General features: G+C 55.7%; 1 protein-coding gene across 3 annotated transcripts; it reads right to left on the bottom strand.

Annotated features, from left to right (window-relative positions):
* Positions 1–3,482: 3,482 nt before the first annotated feature.
* AIRE (autoimmune regulator) lies at positions 3,483–14,807 on the bottom strand. Of its 3 annotated transcripts, none has more exons than XM_079763089.1 (14): positions 14,535–14,807; positions 13,795–13,969; positions 13,420–13,575; positions 12,988–13,062; positions 12,258–12,371; positions 11,102–11,244; positions 10,909–10,989; positions 9,846–9,961; positions 8,711–8,795; positions 7,985–8,167; positions 7,188–7,306; positions 6,967–7,069; positions 4,368–4,436; positions 3,483–3,816 (listed from the first exon to the last, which is right to left on the bottom strand). In XM_079763089.1, the coding sequence occupies exons 1-14, from the start codon at positions 14,682–14,684 to the stop codon at positions 3,736–3,738; spliced, it is 1,650 nt and encodes a 549-aa protein (XP_079619215.1). In that variant the 5' UTR covers positions 14,685–14,807; the 3' UTR covers positions 3,483–3,735. The 3 variants fall into 3 exon arrangements, with proteins under 3 accessions (XP_079619215.1, XP_079619216.1, XP_079619217.1); XM_079763090.1 differs by having other exon boundaries at positions 9,846–9,958; XM_079763091.1 differs by having other exon boundaries at positions 11,114–11,244.
* Positions 14,808–22,892: the final 8,085 nt, after the last annotated feature.

The following is a 22,892-nucleotide window of genomic DNA, read 5'->3' as shown; positions in this document are numbered from 1 at the left end:
CAGCTGCAGCTGGGCACACAGCGCATTGTGGGACCAGGTGATTACCCACCAGCTTGGAGTCAGGGTGCAGGTGGGCCGCTGGGGTGAGCAGAGCAGCCTTTTCCACACTGAGCAGCCTGTGCCTGGGAACCTGGGAGACCCCTGTCCCCTCAGGGGCTGCCACCGACCGCCCAGAGGGGGCTCTCGGAGTCCTGGGGGAATTAACGATGTGCAGCCTCTCAAAACTGTCCTCGGGGCACCAAGTCTACTGTCATGTGCCGGGAGCTCCAGTTTCAGGGCGGCATGTGAGGCGTGCATTCAGCCCAGTTCAGGTAACGAGCAGAGAGCCAGGCCTGCCCGCCGCCTTGAGCATCGCTGTGTCTGAAATACTGTCTTTTCCTGAGCCCACTGGCACGTCCACATGGACCAGGTCCTTCGCCTGATTCTTAGCAATGACCCCACATCAGCCAGTCCCTCTGAGTCTCCAAACGGGACCAGGTGCTGTGGGGCAGGGACCCAGCACAAAGTGCAATTCATAAACTGTTTATCATTTCAAAAACAGTGACAGCTGAGCCTCCAACCTGTCAACGGGCCCTCACACTTTGAAGGCTGTCTCCTAAAGAGAAGCTAAATTTGAGGAAGTAACCCTGGGCCATCAATGGGAGCACGGAGCTCCCTGGGGACGGCCTCCATGGACTTGTCTTAGAGGGGTTCTGATGAAGCTGGGGTGTCCAGGGCCCTGAGACCCACCCGGTGAGACCCAATTGTGCCAGGGCCGCACTGGGCTGAGGAGAGGGCCGGACCCAGCAACAGAGGATTTCCCGGTGAGGCTGCCCTGGGGGAGTGTGGACGCTGATGGGCAGGGAGTCCGTGGCATCTGGGTTGCCCTGGTCAGCTCCCCAACATGCACCCCACTGCTACGATGCCCACTATGCCATTCCCACTGGCCTCTGCAACCTTCACCCAGCCTGGTTCACTCTGGGGGTGGGCGCAGGGCTCAGCAGTGCTGGGATCTCAGGTGGGCAGGGCCCTGTGAGATGGGGAGGGCTCCCCACTCCACTCCCTCCTCCCCTGCTCTGGGTGAGTGAGCCTGTGCCTGCTGTGGCTGCTCCCTCCCAATCCTCCTGTCTGGACCTTTAGGGGCAAAAATAGGATACTGGGGACTAGCTATGGTTATGGGAAATATTAATCATGCTCTGTTAACCATGACTGCCTGCCTGTGTTGGTTAAAGAAAGGACATTCTGACCTGGCTGGGAGTTGTATGCCACACCCCTCACTCTACCCCCACCCTCTGATGTGGGAGACAGACAACCTTGGACCTTCCAGTCAACCTTGGACCTGCCAGTCAACTTTGGAATGTGGTCCATTCACATTCAAGAGCTGCCTTTTATCATGGAAAGATTAACAATCTTGTTGTCCAAACAATGGAGTCCCACATTGCCTGCATACCCAAGCCTGCAGTCCTTACTTTCCCATTCCTGCAATCCCTACTTCCCCGTGTAATCCTTGTCCTACCCTATATACCCGGCTGGCTTATGGGGGCTGCAGAGAAGGTTTTTGTGGATGACCAGCTGCTCTCCCATGCTGCCGGCAGAATTGGAATAAACACTCATATATGCTTCAACCCTGTCTCTGCTTAATTGGCTCAAGTAGTGACAGGCAGCGCGGACCCATTGATTGTCTGGTTACAGTCCTTCCCTTCTCGGTGTCTCTCCTTGTCCAGGACCCAGCCTCCAAGCTGGGACACTCCTAGTGCATTCACGGCTCCTTCATCCGCTCCTGTCACTGCTGTCCCATTGCTGTCTGTCCCATCGCTGCCTGCCTGACCCAGACTGGAACAGCTGCTCAACCAAGAGGTATGGGGCACTTACCCCACGCTGGTGGGAGTCAGGACCCCTCCAGGGCTAAATAGACCCTAAACATGAGCTGTTCTAGGGGGGAGGGCTGCCCCTCCCTCGCCCCACCCTGCAGGTGCTGCCTAAGGAGCCGTGTACAGGCAAAGAAGGGTCCCCAGAGGGGCTGTGTGAGCCAGCCAGACCCAGAGAGGCCGAGGGCTGTGAGTCTTGACTGGGACCCCTAATCCTGCTGTCACTCCCTGCCTGGGCCTCCCTGGGTGGGAACAAAAGCCATGTCCCACGTCAGCACAAGTCCTAGCTTTGCTGCCCACTCACAGGGAGGCCTGTGGCCGCTTCCCTTCCTCCCAGGCCTCTGACCCCCATCTGGGCCTTCTGTCATGGGTTCCTGCGGTGAGGGAGCTAGGACAGCCCTGCCATCCCCCTCCACCAACACTGACCCAACAGCTGTGCCAGGCCCTGGGGACATGGCCAAGAACCAGGCAGGGCCCCAGGGCCCCCCGCTGCAGTTTTGGGAGACAGACACAGCTAGGAAGAAGCCGACCAATCCAGAAGCCGGCTCCAGACCGTGGCAGTGGCCATGAGGAAAATAAGGGCAGAGGGGGCTGGAAGCTCCATCAGGGAGCCTTCCGAAGCCACCTGGTCCTTTAGGGCCCCTGCTCCGAGGCTCCTGGAGCTCAGTCCGCACTCCGGCCCTGACCCCACTCTCCCCAGGGCTTCCTCCCAGAAACCTGGAGCCTGCTGTATTTGCCTGCCCCACTGACCTTCCCTGTCATTCACTTACTGCTTGGCCTAAGGGCTGGGGTGGGGCTCTCACATGACTTATTTACAGCGGGGTGTGTCTCATTTCTTGCCCCTCCTGTGGCTCGGGTGCTGGCTGGCTTGTGGGTGGGGGTGAGGGGGAGCAGTAAGGACAAGGTGGAGGCCAGGTGATGTGTTACCTCGTTCAGTCAAGTGTGCCCTAATCACACGACCTCCGATTTGCACGGACACACTGGCCCCTCCACTGGCATGCTTCTACCCGCAGACCCCAGTCCTGCCTCTGTACCACAGCAGTTACCCCATGTGAGGCCACCTTCCTCTTGTATGTGGTCCATCCCTCCACTGGAATATCCCACGGCTGGAAAAATGCTCGGTGCATAGAAAATCTACAGGGAAGGGTTCTTGAATGAATGGATGAATGACTGAATGAGTGAGTGAATAACTGAATGCATGAGGTGGCATTGGAGCTGAGCTCTCAATGCTGAGAAAACAGACTGCAAAGCATCAAGGGAAGGAAATCTGGGCAGAGGGAGCAGCCCTGCAAAGGCCCTGGGGTGGATGAGCTTGGCCCCTCAGAAGCAGAGGCAAGCAGGAGACAGAGGTGGGCGGGGCCAGGCCCAACGTGGAACCTGGACTTTCCTCCCGGGCCAAAGGCAGCACCGGGGCGCTGCCGGCAGAGGGCAGCGTGGAGCTGCTCGCTTCTCCCTTGGATTTCTGCTCACCGGCATTTCTCTTCCCGTTTCCGTGAGTTTCCAGCCAGCCAGCTCCACCTACACTTCGGGCACCAGAAAACACAGGGGTTCGGACCCCCGAAATAAACACACCCCATCCACTGGAGAACATGTTAAAACCACACAGACGTGACTTTAATTGTAGTGCACATGATGCTTTGTGTTTACAAAGACGGGTTGTGTTTATAAGCGGCATTGACAATCCTTGGAACTTGTCCGTTCCTCTCGGCTCTAACCTGGACAGGACAGCTCCAGGATTGAGGGGGCTTGTCCCTCTGTCCCTCTCAGAGCAGAGTCGCCATGGGCACAAGCAAGTGGGCACTCACAGGTCCACCGATGCAGGGCTGGGAGGGTCCGATCTCCCTCAGCCCCTTCCCCTCCCATGCTTCGAGGCTTGGGCCCTCCTGGATCAGGAGGGGAAGGTGGGCACCTCGGCCAGCGGGCGGGACATGCTCTGGATGGCCCACTGCAGGATGCCGTCGAAGGAGTGCTGCCGGACAGAGCAGAACCAGGGCACTGGGGCCCGGCCAGAACCTCCCAGGAAAGGTATGCCCCCCCCCCCCCCCCGCCCACATCTGGCCCCCTGGGATAGGGGAATGGCCGGAGGTGTTGACCTCCTGTCCAAAGAAGATAAGACCCCTAAAAGCCACATTTTCTTCCCTGCAAACCTAGCTGCTCATCTTCAGCAGAGAGGCCTGGGTCCGGAAGAGGAGGGAGAGAGCCACAAACAGCAGAGCTCCTGGGCCCCCACCCACCCTGGGGAAAGGCATGGCCTCCAAGTCAGGTTCTGCAACCCCCCACGTCTGGGCACCAGGACCTGCAAGCCAGCTAGAAGGGGGAGCAGCTCAGGGTCCCCTTGTTGCGTTTGTGTGCTCACGTGCATAGAGGGGTCAGGGCCATGCTGGAGCATGTTGACCTGGGGTGCTCGGAGGGCCCAGAGCCGGGACTCCTTGCCCCTCCTGTGGCTCGGGTGCTGGCTGGCTTGTGGGTGGGGGTTAGGGGGAGCAGTAAGGACAAGGTGGAGGCCAGGTGATGTGTTACCTCGCTCAGGAGGGACTCCAGGTCATCCCTGTGCAGAACGGGCTCGTGACCAGTAGAATTGTCCCCTGTCTGGAACCCAGGAAAGGGAGGTCACCCCAATTTCCACACCCCAGTTAGGAACATCCCCATGGAAACAGTCCCTGCAGAGGCATCAGGGGCTGGGGGTGGGTGGCAGTTGCTGGGGGGAGGGCTGAAAACTGAATTCTAACACCCAGCTCCTTCTGGAGGCAGTGGGCACAGGCAGGGTAGACGTGAGTGAGCTGGGAGCTGCCTGCCCCAAGGCCCCAGATGTTCCTGCCTCCACACGCTGCGTGTGGCCCTCTGGGGAATGTGAGGTGACTTAGAGAACCCCATCTCTGATGGAAAACTGAAGTCCAGAGAGGAAAGAGCCTGGTCTAAAGCCAGCCAACCATGCCCCTGGCAAAGGTGAGGGAATGAGGTTCTGGCCAGGAGGGGAGAAGTCCCTACTGAAGGGGAACCAAGTGAAAATGCCCAGCTTGTAGCTCAGAACAGGAAAAGCCAGCATTCCACCTGGGTGGGTCTGATAAACAGGCCCAAGCCCCAAGGTGTGCAGGAGCTTTCAGGAAATGGTCTGGGGCAATGGGAGCTGCAACTTTTGACTCCAAAACGGCATGACATTTTACATCACAATGAAAAGAAACCGGCCTTTGCTGTTAAGAGGAAAGAAACCAGGTCTCAATAAAGGAAGCATATTCTGGAGGGAGGCGTCCCCTCCTGGGAGACCTACCCCCCAAGGCTGCCTGGAGGCAGTGAGCTGGCTTGGGCACACCCTGTGCAGATGGGTGGGGACAGGCAGCTGTGAGCCCTGCTAGGTGGTCCCAAGAGTCCCTTCCTGGGCGGGCCGGGATGCTGTATGGGCCTGGATGCGGGCAGGACCCCTGGGGCCCCCAAAGATCCCTCCAGGCCAGGGATGTGGTCAGGGAGGCCTCTGCAAAGGTCAGCTAGGGCAGGAGGCGCCACCCTCTGGGGGCTCCTGACTGGGGGACAACGGGACACCCCGGATTCTGAGGGAGTCCCAGACGACTGCTGCTCAGCTGCTAGGGCCTTGGCTGCATCTCCTGGACAAATGAGGATGGAGAGAGTTACCTCTCCCCACGGACTCCTGGCTGCAGGATGGGGCTGGGAAGGGTCCCAACCCAGGGCTGCTGGAAGAGTGGGGTGTGCATGGAAATGGGGTTCTATGGAAAGTTCCTCACAGGGCGATCTGATCATCAACTCCTACCTAACCTGGCAGGTCAGAGGCATAGAGCTCCTTTAGTAAAAGGCATTTCTTTGCCTTAAAACAGTGGTCGGCAAACTCATTAGTCAACAGAGCCAAATATCAACAGTACAACAATTGAAATTTCTTTGGAGAGCCAAATTTTTTAAACTTAAACTTCTTCTAACGCCACTTCTTCAAAATAGACTCGCCCAGGCCGTGGTATTTTGTGGAAGAGCCACACTCAAGGGGCCAAAGAGCCGCATGTGGCTCAAGAGCCTCAGTTTGCCGACCATGGCCTTAAACCAACCCCATCCATTGTTTCTGTGCATCTAGTTAACAAGCCTTTGAAATGCCCTGTCAGACTCCTCCTTCTAAAGTGTGACCCCCTCTAGACAGCACACAGTCTTAACTATCCTGTATCCCACCCCAGCCTTGCTTTTGCCACCTCCACCCAGTCTTCCCTGTGGTCCCTCCTTAACCTCAGTGCAGAGAAGAAACTGCAAGCTTTATTCTGGGGAGCATTTTTCTCCGTCTGTTGAGAGCTTGCTTCCAGGCTTATCCTATTTTGAGCCAGATAAATTTTTATAAGTCTCTACAGCCCTCGCTGGTTTGGCATAGTGGATAGAGCGTCAGCCTGTGGACTGAAGAGTCCAGGTTCAAGTCTGGTCAGGGGCACATGCCTGGGTTGTGGACTCGATCCCCAGGGTGGGGCGTGCTTTTAAAAAATTTAAAAATGCTTTTAAAAAAATGCTCTAGCCAGGCCCGTATGGCTCAGTGGTTGAACATCGACCTATAAACCAGGAGGTCAGGGTTTGATTCCGGTCAGGGCACATGCGGGGGTTTAGGGCTCCACCCCCAGTGTGGAGTACACAGGAGGCAGCCAATAAGTGGTTCTCTCTTATAATTGATGTTTCTCTCCCTCTCCCTTCCTCTCTGCAATCAATAAAAATATATTTTTTTAAAAATGCTCAACAAGTTTGGACTTCCTTTGTGGAGGCGGGGGTGGTTCATCCTACATCATCCCGTGTGCATGCTCACCCCACCGTGGGGTCTCCTTTCCGCTCGCCCTTCACCCATCCCGCCCCTCACCCCATCCCACCGGGCACTCCCGGGCTGGGGAAGGGCACGGGGGCCAGGGGAGCTCCGGGCACAGACGTGATCCAACCTGGGACCATCGCTTAGGCGGGCTTCCTTTTCAAATAGATTTAAGTTACCAAAAAGGAGTCTCTTGAAACCAAACCATTGCATAGAAATAAGGAACCCGTGATGAGGGGTGTGATGAAAACCCGCGAAATCGGCGCCAGAGCTTCTTCTCCAGAGGCGCTTCCTTCACCTCTCAACCCCGCGGGGCCCCCTCCCCCCACCGGGGGCACTCACCTTGGCAGGCCCGGGAGCCGGGCGGGCGGGGCTCGGGGCGGGCGCCCCCTCCCCGGGGGCCGGGCCGGGGTCTCCGGAGCAGGATCTGCAGCGCAGGACGGCTCTGCGCAGAGCGGAGGACAGGCTGCGGGGCTACCCGGGCTCGGCCGGGGGTTGTGGGGTGTAGGAGGGACCCTCGCGGAGCCGCTGGGTGCGCCCCACCCCCGGGCCATCGCACTCACCCTGGCCGGGCGCCGGCGGGGAAGTGGCAGAGCCAGTGGAAGGCGGCGGCGCAGTGCGCGCACCGCAGCGCGTCCGTGCCGTCCCCGCACACTCCGCACCGCGCGCCGGACGCCGGGCCCTGCGGGGCGGACGGCGCCGTGACGGCGGCCGGGAAGGCGCGCTACCGATCCTGCACCCCCCTATCCCAGGGACCCCGCCGGGGCTGGACCGCGGGTGGGGCGCGCGCAGGGGAGGGGTGGTTTGGGGTCCCAGCCCCCGAGGGAGGGTGCCTTGCACCTTTGGGCTGCAGCCCGGAGAAACCGGGCGCCCCCACCTCGCTCCTCCTTGGTGGGCCTGGGCCCCCTTCCCGGCTGCAGGGGTCTCCGAAATGGCACTCTCCAAAAGAGGCATGAAGAACTGGGGTACATGGGGACTCCCCCAAATGCCATCCCAGCCCCTTTTATTGTCCAGCCTCTTTTAGGGCTGGGTGTTTCAGGAACAATAAGGATGCCTCGCCCTGGAAGGAATCCCTCCGGGAATCCTCTCCCCTAGTCCCTCCAGAGCCCCACCCCCTGTTCTGGGTGCTCTCCCACAGCACCCACCTCCTATGCCTCCTTCCAGCTTCTTCCCACCCGCCCTCCCCAGGGTCAATCTGGCTGCTCCTGGCAGAGTCCCTTTCCCCCCCTCCCCAGCCCTGACTCCTAACCCCCTTAGACTCCTGCCCACTTTCCCCTCCACTTTCCCCTGTGAGTCACTTTCCTGCCGGCCCTGAGCACCCCCAAGGCAACACCAGACCCCAGGGCCCTCGCCCCCTCACCTGCTGCCCCTCAGGGCCCACACTGAGTAGGGGGCGGAGGGCGGAGGGGTCCAGGATGGGCAGGGGGGGCCCCGACGGTGGGTTCAGCAGGTGCTTGTAGGCAACAGCAGTGTCCATACCAGCGGGGGGCTCCCTGAGCGGTCCCTTCACCTCCTCTCCTGAGGACCGCAGTCCCAGGATGACCTGGAACCAGGGGCTCGGGGCTCAGAGGGGCTGCGGGGACCTGCCCAGCACCACCCAGGGCGTCAGTGACTGCTGGGAACTGGGGCTGGTGTGGAAGCAATGCCACGTGGCTCAGAAAGGCCGGGGTGCCGTCCCAGCTCTGTGGCCCTCTACCCTTCGCCCTTGCCCCATCTGAAGATGGGGTGCCCAGAGGCCTCAGGGACTGTCGAGGTAAACACTCCATCTACATCCAGGCCTGTGTCACATCCTTCATGTCTTTGCTGCATCAGACACGAAACCATTTTTGGGGTGAACATTATCAGTGGTCAAAGCACATCCCTTGTGTTGGGATGACAGAGCCGAGGCACCCCAGTTCAAGCACTGAGAAACGGGGCCACTGTAAGGGCAGCGGCCCAGTAGCTGGCACCCCTCAGGCCCTGCTATAGAAAGTTGAATGGATGTGGCCAGGCCAGGGTGGGGGCACGTGGTACAGCGGCTGGGCAGGCCCGACCCCAGGAGTGGCCCGCGGGCAGGGCCTCCAGGAGGACAAGGGCCTGTGCTTACCGGGGTCTCCGCAGGCGGCTCCTTGGCCCCAGGCAGGTCTGGCTGGGCTCCTCCCTGGAGGCAGCTGGAGCACCTCCAAGTACCACTGTCGTGTTGTCACCGGCCGGAGGCGTGCAGAGCAAGGCAGAGGCTTGGCAGCTTCCCAACCCCCAAACTCAGGGAGGCCTGGGGGCTCCTCCAAGCCACCCTTCCCTTTCACAGATGGGGAAACCGAGGCAGGAAGTGGGCAGAGCCACAGCGGAAGGGCCCGCCCAGCCAGTCATCACGAGAGCCAAGGATGCCCAATATTTGCCTCTGGTGGGATGGACCTCACCAACAAGATCAGTGTCCCCGTGGTGCTTCTCGAATGAGCCCCAAGATGCCCAGCACCCACACCTGCAGCCGCCTGTGCCTGTTGTCAGGGGCTTGGCCTGCAGGTGGGGCCTCCCGGGGCTGGTGTTTATACCCTGGCCCCACCACGTGGTTAAGGGCAGGAAGGAAGAGAATGGAAGAATGACGGACAGTCAGTGTCCGGGGTGGGGCAGCTGGACAGTGACCTGGGCCGAGCCCCCTTGTTTTAGTGCAGAGGCAGCTGAAGCTCAGAGAGATGTGACCCGGTCAAGGTCACACAGCGAGCAGGGGCAGAGCGGGGGCTACAACTCCTCCTAGGCCCTCCCCGCAGACCACCATGACCTGTGATCAGGGGTGGTAGAGGGCAAGGCTCTCCTGGAGGCTGGGGAGGGTGCACCAGGAGGTAGACCATCCCTTGGGGTGCAGCTTTGTGGCCCAACTTCACCTGGGGGTGGAGGGGTCAGCTGCTTGTGGGGGTTTGCCCGGGAGTGTGGAGTGAGATGGGACAGGCTGGCCACTCTTTGCTTCCGGCATCCATTCTGCTTCACCACCCTCAGCGCCCTGCTGGCCAGGCTGGCCAGGCTGGGGACAGTGTGAGGGAGGTGGAGTGGGAGCAGCCCAGGGCCCAGCCCCCACTGCCCAGTGACCTGAGCCAAGGCCACCCTGAAGGTGGGCCTCACTCCCCACCCGTGGAACCGAGAGACATCTGGGAGGCCTCCCACTCAGGGGCAGTGGGTGGAGATGGCTGTGAAGCCAGGTGGGGGGTGGACGGGTGCTGCGGAGGTGACCAGCATGCCGGGCTCACCTGGGGATCTCCTGGAGCGGCGGGGACAGGCAGGCCAGGTGGAAGGCTCGGGGGCAGCCGTCACAGCAGATGAGCTCCCCGCCGTCCCGGCACACGGCACACTCATCCTCGTTCTTCTGACCAGAAAGAGAACACATCCTCTGGTGGACAGGGGGTGGGCCCAGCCTCCCCCAGAACGGCTGCACTGCAGGTTCCCCAGGGGCACCCCGGTCCCCTGGCCCGCTCCGCTGCTGGCCAGTGCCTGCTCCCCGGGCCTGCCCACGACCCCTTCCATCTCTGAGACTCTAGTCCCTGCACACCCGCCACGTCCATCTCTCTTGGGAAGAACCTTTAGAAAGCGGGTTTCTCCCAGGCACCTGTGCTCCAGGTGGTCCCAGGCTGCACGCCCACCCCCATGCTGCCCCTTCCTCACAGGGCAAGGCGGGGTAGGCCCAGAGGTGTTCCTGTTCACCCGGGCACCTGATGTCCCCTCTACCTGAGGCCTCCAGTCTGCTTGTGCCCTTGCCTGCATGTTCCCATGATGCCCTCCTGGATGCCACCTCCTCCAGAAGCCCCCTGAACTGCCAGGCTGGCAGCCATGCACAGCAATGAGCACACTCATTGTAACAATCCTCCCAGACCTGCCAGCCAAGAGCGGGCATGGGTCCTGCTGGATCCTGGGGCCCAGACAGGGCCTGGTGTGGGGGGGTCGGGATCTGGGACTCCTTCTGCCTCAGTAAGAAACGCTGCTGGGAGCCCAAAGATGTGCTTGGCACTAGGGTTCCTGGCTCCCAGTAGGGGCAACCACCATCCACAGGCCAGTTTTGAGGCGAGGGGCCGCTGGCATCTGGACCAAACATTTTTAAAAGCCCGGCAGGACTCACTTTCATTGGCTTATTTGAATTTTTACCATTGTGTGTTATCAGAAAAAAGATACTATTGAAAAAAAGAGTTCCCCCTGTGAACAGGGGCATAAGCCTGTCCTGCAGTCACTGAGTGAATGCCCTGGAAAACTGGCAAGCCCTGGCGTCATGGGGATGAGGGCACCACCCCCACCCCCACCCCCCCCACTTCTGGGAGTTACCTGGTGGAGCTGGGGCTCACTGGGGAGGGGAAGGGGGGCCGGGACCCTGTCCTGCTGGCCTGCTCTCGGGTCCTCTCCAGCCTGCCAGGGAGAAGACAGGGTCACCAACAGGGGAGACAGTCAGGGCGGGGAGCCCCCGCAGCCACTCTGTGTACTGGAGGTGGGAACCAAGTGGCTGTCGGGCAGCGCTTACAGGGGCAGCAACCTGGGGACCCTTTGCTCGGACCAGGGTCTTCAGGCCGCTGCCACTGCGGGCTTTGCTCTTCCCCCCGCCGGGGTCTTCAAACTTGCTGGGAGTGTAAACACCGCCAACCTGGATGCACTTCTGGGTGCCACCTGGGAGGAGATGCTGACTGGCCCGGCTGCCTGCCCAGGTGGCCCTGCTCAGCGGCATGCAGGCCCCGGCCAGGAACTCTGCAGCCGGATGCTCCTTCTCCCCCACCCGCCCCAGTCGGGAGGGTTCTCTGCTGGGAACTGTATTGTGTGTCCCCCATATCCATGTCCTGGGAATGTGGGTATGGGACCTTATTTGAATGTAGGGTCTTCGCAGATGTAATTAGTTAAAATGGGCTTGCACTGGATCCTGTGTCCAGTGACTGGTGTCCTTGTGAGAAGAGGAGAGGACGCAGAGAGACAGGGAGGAGGCCCCATGACAATGGAGGCGGAGGCTGGAGTGACTAGACGCCAAGCCAGGGAACCAGGGAACCAGGGAACCAGGGAACGAGGATCTGGGAGAGGCAGGACGGCTTCTGCCCTCGAGCCTCCTCGAGAGTGGCTTTGCAGACACGGAGAGTTTGGAATTTCTGTTGCTTGACGGCACCCAGTTAGCGGTAATGCGGCATAACAGCCCTGAGAAACTACTGCCGGGTCCTGGGTCCTCCCCGGTGAGAGACCAGGGCCTCCAGCAGCCCCGAGGGGCCAGCTGGGCCTGGCTGTCCTCTGTGTCCTCAGCTGGTGCCCGGCACAGTGGACGGAGTAAGGAGGTGCAGAGAGGGGGTGCTGCAGGCTGTCCTGCAAGAGAGCAGCCCCTCCCCGGAGGTCTGAGCAGCACAGGCCTCCCACAGACCTCAGACTTGTAAGCTGAGGACGTTCAAGGACGTGAGCCCGTGATCCTGAAGAGGCCCGTCCGAGTGGAGGGAGGTGATCCAGGGTGTGGCCCTGGACCGCTGGCCTCGCAGAAGTTCCCCCCCCCCCCCACTACCACCACCTCGGGGAGCCCTCGTGCCTCCCACCCTTCCAAAGCCAGAACCACTCGGGGGACGCTGGCTGCCTTGTCCACGGTCCTGCCTGCTCTGGGGCCACCGGAGAGTTAAGGGGGGACGTGGATCTCAGGGGCCAGCACCGTCTACCTGACTCAAACACCTGCTGGATGAGGATCCCCTCCACAGCCCCGCAGGCTCCTGGGACATCCCCAGACGACACAGCCACGGCTCTCTGGACCGAAGCGGACATAGTCTGAATTCCTGGGGAAGGGAGCACCAGGCGGGGGTCACCCATTGGGAAGATGGCCCCTGAGCACCGCCTCCATGCGGGCAGTGGGGAGCAAGAGGCACCCGGGCGGCAGAATCCTCCTCTCCTTCCGCTCAGGACAGGCCTTGGAGGGGGCCCAGCCCCTCCACACACACACACAGCCCATGTGTCAGAGCAGAGACTGTGTGTGTGTGTGTGTGTGTGTGTGCGCGCACAGCGCGCGCGCGCGCGCCAACTGGACATGGCAGGCAGGCAGGAATGATCAGGTTCCCCCAGAACATGGCCCTGGGTGGTGCTGGGAGGAAGGCATCAGGTGACCACAGAGGGTCTCGAGGCCCTGTGTCTTGAGGCAGATGGGACAGAAAAAGGCCAGCTGAATCCAGCCGAAGGACCAAGGAGGCTTCTCTGGAGGAAGCAGAGGAGAGCTGCCTTGCAGGATGGGCACAGGATGGGTAGCCCGAGGCGTGCCCTCTTTTCTGGGTGCGGCTTTGGGGTGAGATGCCATGGTTCCAGGTCCCAGGACGGGTCCTAGAGGACAGCCCCCTCCCCAGTCCACCTGCTGGACCCCACACCCTGGCCCAGGAGCAGGGGGGCCTTGGGCCTGCTCACCATTGCCCAGCGGGAGGCCCTGTGGCTCTGCGCTGCTCTCCTGCTTCTTCAGGTGCTTGGCCTTCACCTGGGAGCCTGTGGGGGGAGCGGCCGCAGCCGGCCCTGCTCTCCACTCAGGGGCCGGTGGGCGGGCAGGGTGGAGCACTCCGGTGAGCGGGGGTGGTCTTCCGGCTCCCAGGGGTCCCCTGGCTTTACAGGGCTCTGGTGTTCACATCAGTGAGAAGGACGTGCCACCCGCCTGCCCACTTCATGGGCACTGGGCCACCTCCAATGTGCCCACCGCACCTAGAGGGACCCTGCTGCCCCCCAGGCTGGCTTCTGCTGATCGGGTGGGACAGATGCTCCCAGAGCAGCTGGGGACAAGGTGTGGGGGGACTGGGGTGCCGGCCTCTCAGGGGATCTATGGCCAGAACTGCTCTGCGGACTGCGTACCTGGGCTGGAGGTGCGCCTCGGGGACAGGGCTGCGGGCGGGGCGGTCCGGGGCTCCTCCAGGGCCCTCCTCTTGGTGGGGGGTCTGGGCAGCGGCGCTGGGGCCTTGGGGCCGGTGGGGGGCTTCCTCCCCTTCCGGGGCTGGCTGAGGTCCACATCTGCAGGGCACGGGCAGAGGCGGGGCCAGGCCTCAAACCCAGAACTGACCTCTGGGCAAGGTGGGCGAGGCCTGGGCCTTTGCCTCCTGGAACTCAGGGCTGTTCTGGGTGATGTCCAGAGTCTCCCTAACACCCCCCCCCCCAACTTCTTCCCACTTACAGTCCCACTGGGGCTCAGCGACAGGACTCCAGGCACCCCAGCCCCCAGCCAGGCCCCACCTTTGGGGAAGCTGTCCAGGACGGGCTGCAGCCGGGCGTATCTCTCCAGGTTGTAGTCCTTGAAGAGGACCCTCCAGAAGTCCAGGATGACCGCGGCGTCTTGGGTCAGGAGCCAGGAGAGGAGCGCGTGGAAGGCCTGCGGGCAGCCCTCCTTCTCCTTCAGACGCAGTGTCTCCTGAGGCGAGAGCGGGGAGTGGGGGCCCTTCTGTGCTCCCCCAGTCCCCCCTCCTCCCGCCTCCACTGTGGGCCTAGAGGGCGGAGGCCAACCCAGAGGAGTCTGCGGGAGGCCTGGGCACCAGCTCGTTCCCTGGCTGGGGGCGGGCGTGAGGATGGCATGGGATGCTGGTGTGAGGGGGGCTACTTGGCAGTCATCTTAGGGGACCCTGCCCCTGGCTGGGACATAGGCTTGGGGAGGGTTGGGAGGGGATTGGGGATCTGCGTTGGGGGCACATCTGGAATTTGCCCTGGAGACCGTCCCCCAGGCTGGTGGCTGGGGCTTGGGGAGGGCTAGGGCATGGGGGGAGGGGCCAACCTCTAACTGGTCCTGGGGGCTGTCCATCTGGCTCGTGGGCGGGGCGTGGGGGCGGATGGCTGGGGGCCTTGAGAGTGGCGCTTAGAAGCGGGAGGGGCCGGGCGGATCCATCTGGGACTTTCCCCCCTGCCCCAACCCCCCGCACTTACAGGCCCCTGGGCGGGGCTTGGGAAGTCTGGGGGTGTGTGGGGCCGGAGTTGGGGCTCACCTGGAACTTGTCCTCGGGGACCACGTCGTGGTCGGCCAGCGCGTGCAGCAGCGGGAAGGCGCTGTCCACGGCCACGGCGATCTCGGTGCGGTGCAGCCTCAGCAGGCGGCGCAGCGCCGCGTCCCCGCCGCCGCGGGCCTCGCCGGCCATCCTGTCGTCCGGGCGGGCGCGCGGACCTGGGGGCCCCCTCTCCCCGTCTGGGGTCCCGCGGCCACGGGGTGCCGCCGGGCTAGTGGGGCGTCTGGGCCGTGTCTGCCTCCCGCTCTCCCAGCCTCGCCGGACACCTGGGCGGGCACCTCCCTCCGCGGGGCTGAGCGCTGGGGCCGCGGGGCCCCTGTTATACCGACCGACGCCCCGAGGAAAGAGCGAAGGCTGTGCTGCCCCGAAGCCAATCAGGGCCCGGGAGCTTCGGGGGGGCGGGGGGGCAGGCCTGGAAACTTCCCTGTAACCGCGTCAGACGCGCCCCGCCAGCCCCGCTCCGCACCTGCCCGCAGTCGGTTGGCCTTTCTTTTCTTGGCAAAGGAAGCTTCTAGATCAGCGCACGCAGTCCCCAGTCCCCTCACTCACGTGGGCCCCTGTTCTCAGGAAAGCAGAGCCACTCATGTCACATCTAATGGCACTGCCAGGCCAGCACGCAGGAGTGCCCGGAACTGAGGCTTTCGGGGTGACCCTTGAGCATTGCCTCCAGCAGCTCAGCGCCCCTCTCGTTTGAGCATCCTCCTCCTCCAAGGTCACCCTGCACCCCACCCCAATTGGCTGAGGGACCCTTAGCCGCAACACAATGGTTCCAGGGAATTAAAAAATGTCCTCACTTCACTTTTTTAAAGCCATGAACCCCTCGCAGGTGCACCTGTGCCTTCCAGCCGAGCCGGCCCCATGCGGGCGTCACCCAGCCACTTGGTTGGAGATTAGCAAAGAGACTCTTGTAGAATTCTGGACTTTCCGCCACGTGGGGGGTTCCCTGACAGCCCCCTCCTGCAGGTGGCCTGGAGCTGCCTGCAAGCGTGAGGGTGGCCTGCGTCACCCACAGAGGGGAGAGGAGCCTGGCCAGGGACTGGGTCACTGCCTTGTGGGGCTGAGCCTCAGTTTCTCCAGGAGGCACTGGGTGCAGCGACATGCCTGCTGCTTGGTAGGCCACCTCTAGGCCTCTGTCCTCCCCTGCAAGTTCCTCAGTAAGTTAGCATAGAGCTACCCTATGGCCCAGCAATTCCACTCCCAAGTGTACACCCCAAAGAATTGAAAGCATGTAAAAACATGTATATGCATGTTCACAGCAGCACTATCACAACAGCCAAAAGGTTGTGTGTGTGTGTGTGTGTGTGTGTGTGTGCGTGTGCGTGTGTGGAGGGGGGAAACAACCCAAATGTCCATCACCAGGAGAATGGATAAGTAGAATGTGGTCCAACCATGCAATAGAATACATTCAGCCAAAGAAGAGACGAAATTCTAATACATGCTACAACATGGGTGAACCCTGAAACATGCTAAATGAAATAAGTCGGACATAAAAGGTAACCTATTATATGATTCCATTCATATGAAATGCCTAGAAGAGGCAAATCCATAGAGAGAGAAAGCAGATTATTGGTTTCCAGGAACTGGGGGGGGTGGGGGAAAAGGGGGGCTGCTTAACAAGTATGGGGTTTCCATCGGGGTGATGAAAACATTTTGGAAATAGTAGTGATGGTTGCACAACATTGTGGTGTACCAATTGTTACTGAATTTTAAACTTTCAAATGGTCAAAATGGCAAATTTTATGTTATGCGTATATTACCACAATAAAATTAATTAATTTAAGAAATCAGCTCTTAAATTAATTAGTTCTTAAATTCTACTTATTTTTAAAAAAAAATAGTTTATTGATTTTTAGAGAGAGAGGAAGGGAGAAGAGAGAAACATCGATATGAGAGCTAAACATTGATCGGCTGCCTCCTGCACACCCCCTACTTGGGATGAGCCCAAAACCCAGGCATGTGCCCTGACCAAGAATTGAACCAGCAACCCATCAGCCCACCTCCTCCTTCTACCAGGTCAGCATCCAGCATGGAGCTTTCCCATCCAGCCTTGGCCCTTCACCCAGAGCCCAGGGGTCAGCCAATAGGGCACTGGGAGGACACCCATCTCTCCATCACCATGTGGTTCAGTCAGCACCAGGATTGTAGCAGGAGCTCCCACTGCCAAGGGGGCTGAAAACAAAACAAGCCACAAATAGTTGGCACCCAGAAAAGCCTGGAGCAGAAACACAGGACATTGAACAAAGAGCAGAATCACAGAGCAGCTGGGGTCTGGCTGGGGCTTGCCCAGAGCCAGCGCACCCAGTGGGCAGCTTCAGACCATGTCCGAGTGTCACCACCCAACCTCCTCTACAAATGACACACTCAAGGGGTGGCCTCAGAGGACACCAGAGCCCCACTGAAGCAAGTCCTGCTCTGTGGGGTGGGCCCCTACACAGCTGATCCTCCACAGTGGTCGGTGGTCACAGCCAGTCCTTGCAGCTGATTAGCCTACGGGTAAGTCCCTCCCATTGATACGCCAACAGCAATCAAGTTTCAACTACAAGAGGAGGACTAATTCCACACGGGGGTGGGGTGGGGTGTGTGTGTGCACATTGAGGGCCCAGCTTGGGTGATTAGAAAGGCTGTGCCACTGGACCCTACAGAACACCTATGACATTGGGCCACTCTACCAAGCCTGGGAGACCTAGCAGCTCTACCTCATACACAGAAACAAACACAGGGAGGCTGCCAAAAGGAGGAAACAAAGAAATATGTCCCAAATGAAAGAAGAGAATAAAACTCTAGAAAACGAACTAAACAAAATGGAGCAAGCAATCTCCGAGATGCAGAGTTCAAACACTGGTTATAAGGATGCTCACTGAACTTAGTGAGAACCTCAACAGCATAAGAAGGATCAGTTAGAAATAAAGGATACACTAACTGAAATGAAGCATAATCTACAGGGAATCAACAGTCAAGTAGATGAAGCTGGGATCCAAATCAGCAATTTGGAATATAAGGAAGCAAAAAAAAAAAAAAAACAAAAAAAAACACTCAATCAGAACAGCAAAAAGAATAAAAAATATAAAAATAAAAGAAAACAAGAATAGTGTAAAGAGCCTCTGGGACAACTTCAAGTGTACCAATATTTGCATCATGGGGGTGCTGGAAGAAGAGAGAGAGAGCAAGAAATTGAAAACCTATTTGAAAAAAAAAATGACAGAAAAATTCCCTAACCTGGTGAAAGAAATAGATATACAAGTCTAGGAAGCACAGAGTCCCAAACAAGATGAACTCAAAGAGGCCCACACCAAGACACATCCTACTTAAAATGCAAAAAGTTAAAGACATCTTAAAAGCAGTAACAGAAAAGCAGTTAGTTACCTACAAGGGAGCTCTCATCAGACTGTCAGCTGATTTCTCAACAGAAACCTTGCAGGTCAGAAGGGAGTGACACAAAATATTCAAAGTGATGAAAAGCAAGGAGCTACAAACTAGATTACTCCACCCAGCAAAGCTATCATTCAGAATCAAAGGACAGATAAAAACCTTCCCAGACAAGGAAAAACTAAAGGAGATCATTACCACCAAACCAATATCATATGAAATGTTAGAGGGTCTAGAAGAAGAAGAAGGGAAGAAGATGACGGAATATGAACATTAAAATGGCAATACGTACATATCTATCAGCAATTGAATCTAAAAAGCAAAACACATAAACAAGCCGAGCAGAAACAGACTCATCGAGAGCATTTTGACAGTTGCCAGAGGGCAGGGGGGTTTTGGGGTGGTAAGTGTAAAAGCTGAAGGGATTAAGAAATACAAATGGGTGGTTACAGAATAGTCATGGGGATGTTAAAGTACAGCCCAGGGAATATAGTCAATAATGTTGTAATAACTATGCATGGTGCCAGGTGGGTGTGAGATTTATCAGAATGACCACTTAGTAAGTTATGTACATCGTGTCTAATCGCTGGGGTGTACACCTGAAACTAATATAATAATGTATGTCAACTGTAATTGAAAAATTAAAAACAATTCAAAAAATAATGAATAAAAAAGTTGATCAAGAAAAAAGAAACCTGCAAAACGTATTCTCCAGAGCATTTGGGATATTGCTCCCTGGCATATGTCCTGTTTGTCTCAAATAAACTCTTACAAAAAAAAAAAAAAATCTCTTCCCTCCACTTTTAAAAAATAATGAATTAGCTTGACTATACATTCTAAATAATTTATATATATTATATCATACATTAAGTACAGTATGTATTTAATATGTATTATATAAATATAGTATATATTTAAATATATTTATGGGTTGAAAGAGTTAATATTGTTATAAGCATCCATACTATCCAAAACAATCTGCAGGTTCAATGCGACCTCTATCAAAATTCCAATGACATTTTTCACAGAAATAGGAAAAACCATCCTGAAATTTGTATGGAACCACAAAAAAACCCAAATAGCCACAGCGATCTTAAGAAAGGAGAACAAAGCTGGAGGCATCATGCTCCCTCATTTCAAACTGCATTTCAAAGCTTTGGTAGTTACAACAGCGTGATATTGGCATAAAAACAGATACAGATTAGTGGGATAGAACAGAGAACCCAGAAATGAACAAACACACATATGAAACAAAATGAGTGAGAGAAGATGTTTACAAATAATATATGTGATAAGACGCTAATATCCAAAATACATAAAGAACTCATGGGGAAAATCCAATTAAAAATAAGCAGAAATACACGGAAAACTACAGGACACTGAAAAAAGAGATAGAGGAAGACGTAAACAGATGGAAGAATATACCATGTTCATGGATTGGTAGAATCAACATCATTAAAATGTCCATACTACCCAAAGCAATCTATAGATTCAATGCACTCCCCATTAAAATACCAACGGCATATTTCACAGACCTTGAAAGAACTCTCCAAAAATTCATCTGGAATAAAAAAAGACCCCGAATAGCCACAGCAATCCTGAGAAAGAAGAATAAAGTAGGAGGGATCTCAATACCAGATTTCAAGCTGTATTACAAAGCCACTGTTCTCAAAACAGCCTGGTACTGGCACAAGAACAGACATATAGATCAATGGAACAGAATAGAGAATCCAGATATTGACCCAAACCACTATGCTCAATTAATATTTGACAAAGGAGGCATGAACATACAATGGAATAAAGACAGTCTCTTCAATAAATGGTGTTGGGAAAATTGGACAGATACATGCAAAAAAATGAAGCTTGATCACCAACTTACGCCATACACAAAAATAAACTCAAAATGGATACAGGACTTAAACATAAGACGGGAAACCATAAAAATACTAGAGCAATCCACAGGCAGCAAAATGTCAGACATATGCCAAAAGAAATTCACTGACACTGCCCCTAGGGCAATGGAAGCTAAAGAGAAAATTAACAAATGGGACTACATCAAAATAAAAAGCTTTTTCACAGCAAAAGAAACCATCAACAAAACAACAAGAAGGCCCACTGCATGGGAGAACATATTTGCAAATGGCATCACTGATAAAGGTTTAATCTCCAACATCTACAGGCAGCTTACACAACTTAATAAAAGGAAGATAAATGATCCAATAAAAAAATGGGCAACAGACCTAAATAGAATCTTTTCAAAAGAAGACAGAAGGAAGGCCAAGAGACACATGAAAACATGCTCAACGTCACTAATTATCCGAGAGATGCAAATCAAAACAACAATGCGGTACCATCTCACACCTGTCAGAATGGCTATCATCAACAAATCAACAAACGACAAGTGTTGGCGAGGATGCGGAGAAAAAGGAACCCTCGTGCACTGCTGGTGGGATTGCAGACTGGTGCAGCCACTGTGGAGAACAGTATGGAGTTTCCTCAAAAAACTGAAAATGGAACTCCCATTTGACCCAGTAATCCCACTCCTGGGAATATATCCGAAGAAACTAGAAACACCAATTAGAAAGGATATATGCACCCCTATGTTCATAGCAGCACAATTCACCATAGCTAAGATTTGGAAACAGCCTAGGTGCCCGTCAGCAGATGACTGGATCAGAAAACTGTGGTACATCTACACAATGGAATACTATGCTGCCATAAAAAAGAAGGAATTCTCATCATTTGCAGCAACCTGGGAGGAATTGGAGAACATTATGTTAAGTGAAATAAGTCAGTCAATGAAAGAAAAATACCACATGATCTCACTCATTTATGGATAATAAAGAACATTATAATCTTGAACAAAAAGATAGATACAGAGACAGTAAAGCATCAAACAGACTGTCAAATTACAAGGGGAAGGTTAGGGAGAGGTGGGGGAGATAAGAGATCAATCAAAGGACTTGTATGCATGCATATAAGCATAACCAATGGATGCAAAACTCTGGGGGGTGGGGGCATATATGGGAGGGGGGTGTGGGGAGGGCAATGGTAAGATATGTACACATATAATACCTTAATAAAAAAATTGAAAAAAAAAAAAGAAAAAAAAATAAGCAGAAAAATGTAAATAGACATTTTTCCAAAGAAGACATACAGATGGCCAACAGGCACATGAAAAGATGCTCAACATCACTCATCGTCAGGGAAATGCAAATCAAAACCACAAGGAGCTATCCTCTCACACCTATCAGAAGGGCTATTACCCAAAAAAGTCAAGAAATAAGTATTGGCAAGGATGTGGAGAAAAGGAACCCTCATGCACTGCTGCTGAGAATATAAATTGGTGCAGTCACTGTGGACAATGGTATGGAGATTCCTCAAACACTAAAAATAGAATTACCATATGACCCAGCATTCCACTTCTGGATAATTATCCGAAGAAAACAAAAGCACTAACGGGAAAAGATATCTGCACCCCCTTATTCATTTATAGCCTCCAAGAGATGGAAACAACCTAAGTGTCCACAGATGGGTGAATGGATAAAGAAAGTATGGTATATATGGATACAATGAAATATTACTCAACCATAAAAAAAAAAAGGAAATCTTGCCATTTGCAACATGGATGGCCCTTGAGGGCACTATGCTAAGTGAAATAAGTCAGATCTCACTTATATGTGGGACCTTCAAAAAACAAAACAAACAAAAAAAACCCTGACCTCAGTAGATATGAAGAACAGATAAGGGGGTGTAGGTAAAATGGATGAAGGAGGTCAAAAGGTACAAACTTCCAAGTATAAAATAAGTCATGGGGCTGTCATGTACAGCATGGTGACTTTAGTTAATAATACTGTACATTGTTTAAAAAAACAATTCTAGAAGTCTTATATTCACAGAAAATTTGCAAAGCCATACAGTTACCACGAACCTCACAGGTTCCCCTACTAACATCTGGCATTAGCATGATACATCTGTTCCAATGAATGAACCAGTACTGATACATTATCATTAACTAAATGGGTAAGCCATAGTTGACTAACATTTTCTCCTAATGTCCTTTTTCTCCCCCAGGACCCTCCTGGACATTAGTTGTCCCATCGCCTTAGCTTCGTTGACAGTGAGGGTTTGTCCCCTTTCTTGGCTGTGGCAGGCCTTGGCAGTTTTTTATTTATTATTATTATTATTATTATTATTATTATTATTAATTTATTATTTTGCCTTGGCAGTTTCAAGGAATACTGGCGGGTATTGTGCCCAGAGCCCCTCTCCGGGACTTTTCCTGCTTTTCTCATGGGTAGGGGCAGGAAAACCACAGAGCTGAAGTGCCCTCGCATCACACCCCATCCTGGGTGCACACTGTCAACCCTACTTGTCATGGTTGACGTTGACCTTGATCACCTGGCAGAGGTGTTTGTCAGGGGAAGTCACGAGGCTTGGCCAGCCGGCACCCAATGGGGACCTGAGACCCCCAACCCCTCCCCCCCCCCCCCCCCGCCCACTGCGTGCCATTGGCCCATCCCACCGAAGTAAATGCCTCCTGGCTCCTTCTTCCTCACCTCTCACCTCTGCCCCCCAAGGAACTCCCTCCCCCTGCCCCTCCTCCTCCTCCTCCCTCTCTCCCTTCCCCTCCTCCTCCAGCCCTGCCCCCACCCACGCCCGGAGCACTGAGCCCCCTAAGCCCCGCCCCGGAGTGCCACGCCCCTCCCCCCACTGGGCTCCAGTCCTGAACCCGCCACCCAACTCCATACTTCGCTTAACATCCCTTTACAGAACCCCCTCCCCCTGCCCCCAAGCCCCTTCCCTCCCACTGAGCACTTAACCCCACCCCACCTCTCCTCCCCTCCTCCCTTCCGGAACGTTCTATCCCACCCACCCATATAAGCGGCCTGCAGGAGCTCCTCACCCTTTCACCCAACGCCCCTCCGCACGTCTGGGGGACCCTGCGCCCCCTCCCCTGGTGCTCCTCAGCCC

Source organism: Cnephaeus nilssonii, assembly GCF_951640355.1.
Source record: "Cnephaeus nilssonii genome assembly, chromosome: 3".
In the NCBI taxonomy this organism is placed as follows: domain Eukaryota; kingdom Metazoa; phylum Chordata; class Mammalia; order Chiroptera; family Vespertilionidae; genus Cnephaeus; species Cnephaeus nilssonii.
This window is presented reverse-complemented; position numbering and strand designations above follow the sequence as displayed.

Bases quoted from the DNA above. Each gene is read 5' to 3' on its own strand.
- AIRE (XM_079763089.1), bottom strand. From the start codon at position 14,684: ATGGCCGGCGAGGCCCGCGGCGGCGGGGACGCGGCGCTGCGCCGCCTG. The intron at 13,576-13,794 runs GTGGGGCCTGGC...CGTGCCCTGCAG, and splicing joins CCTGGACAGCTTCCCCAAAG to ATGTGGACCTCAGCCAGCCC. The intron at 4,437-6,966 runs GTGAGTGCCCCC...CCTGGGTTCCAG, and splicing joins CGGCTCCCGGGCCTGCCAAG to ACAGGGGACAATTCTACTGG.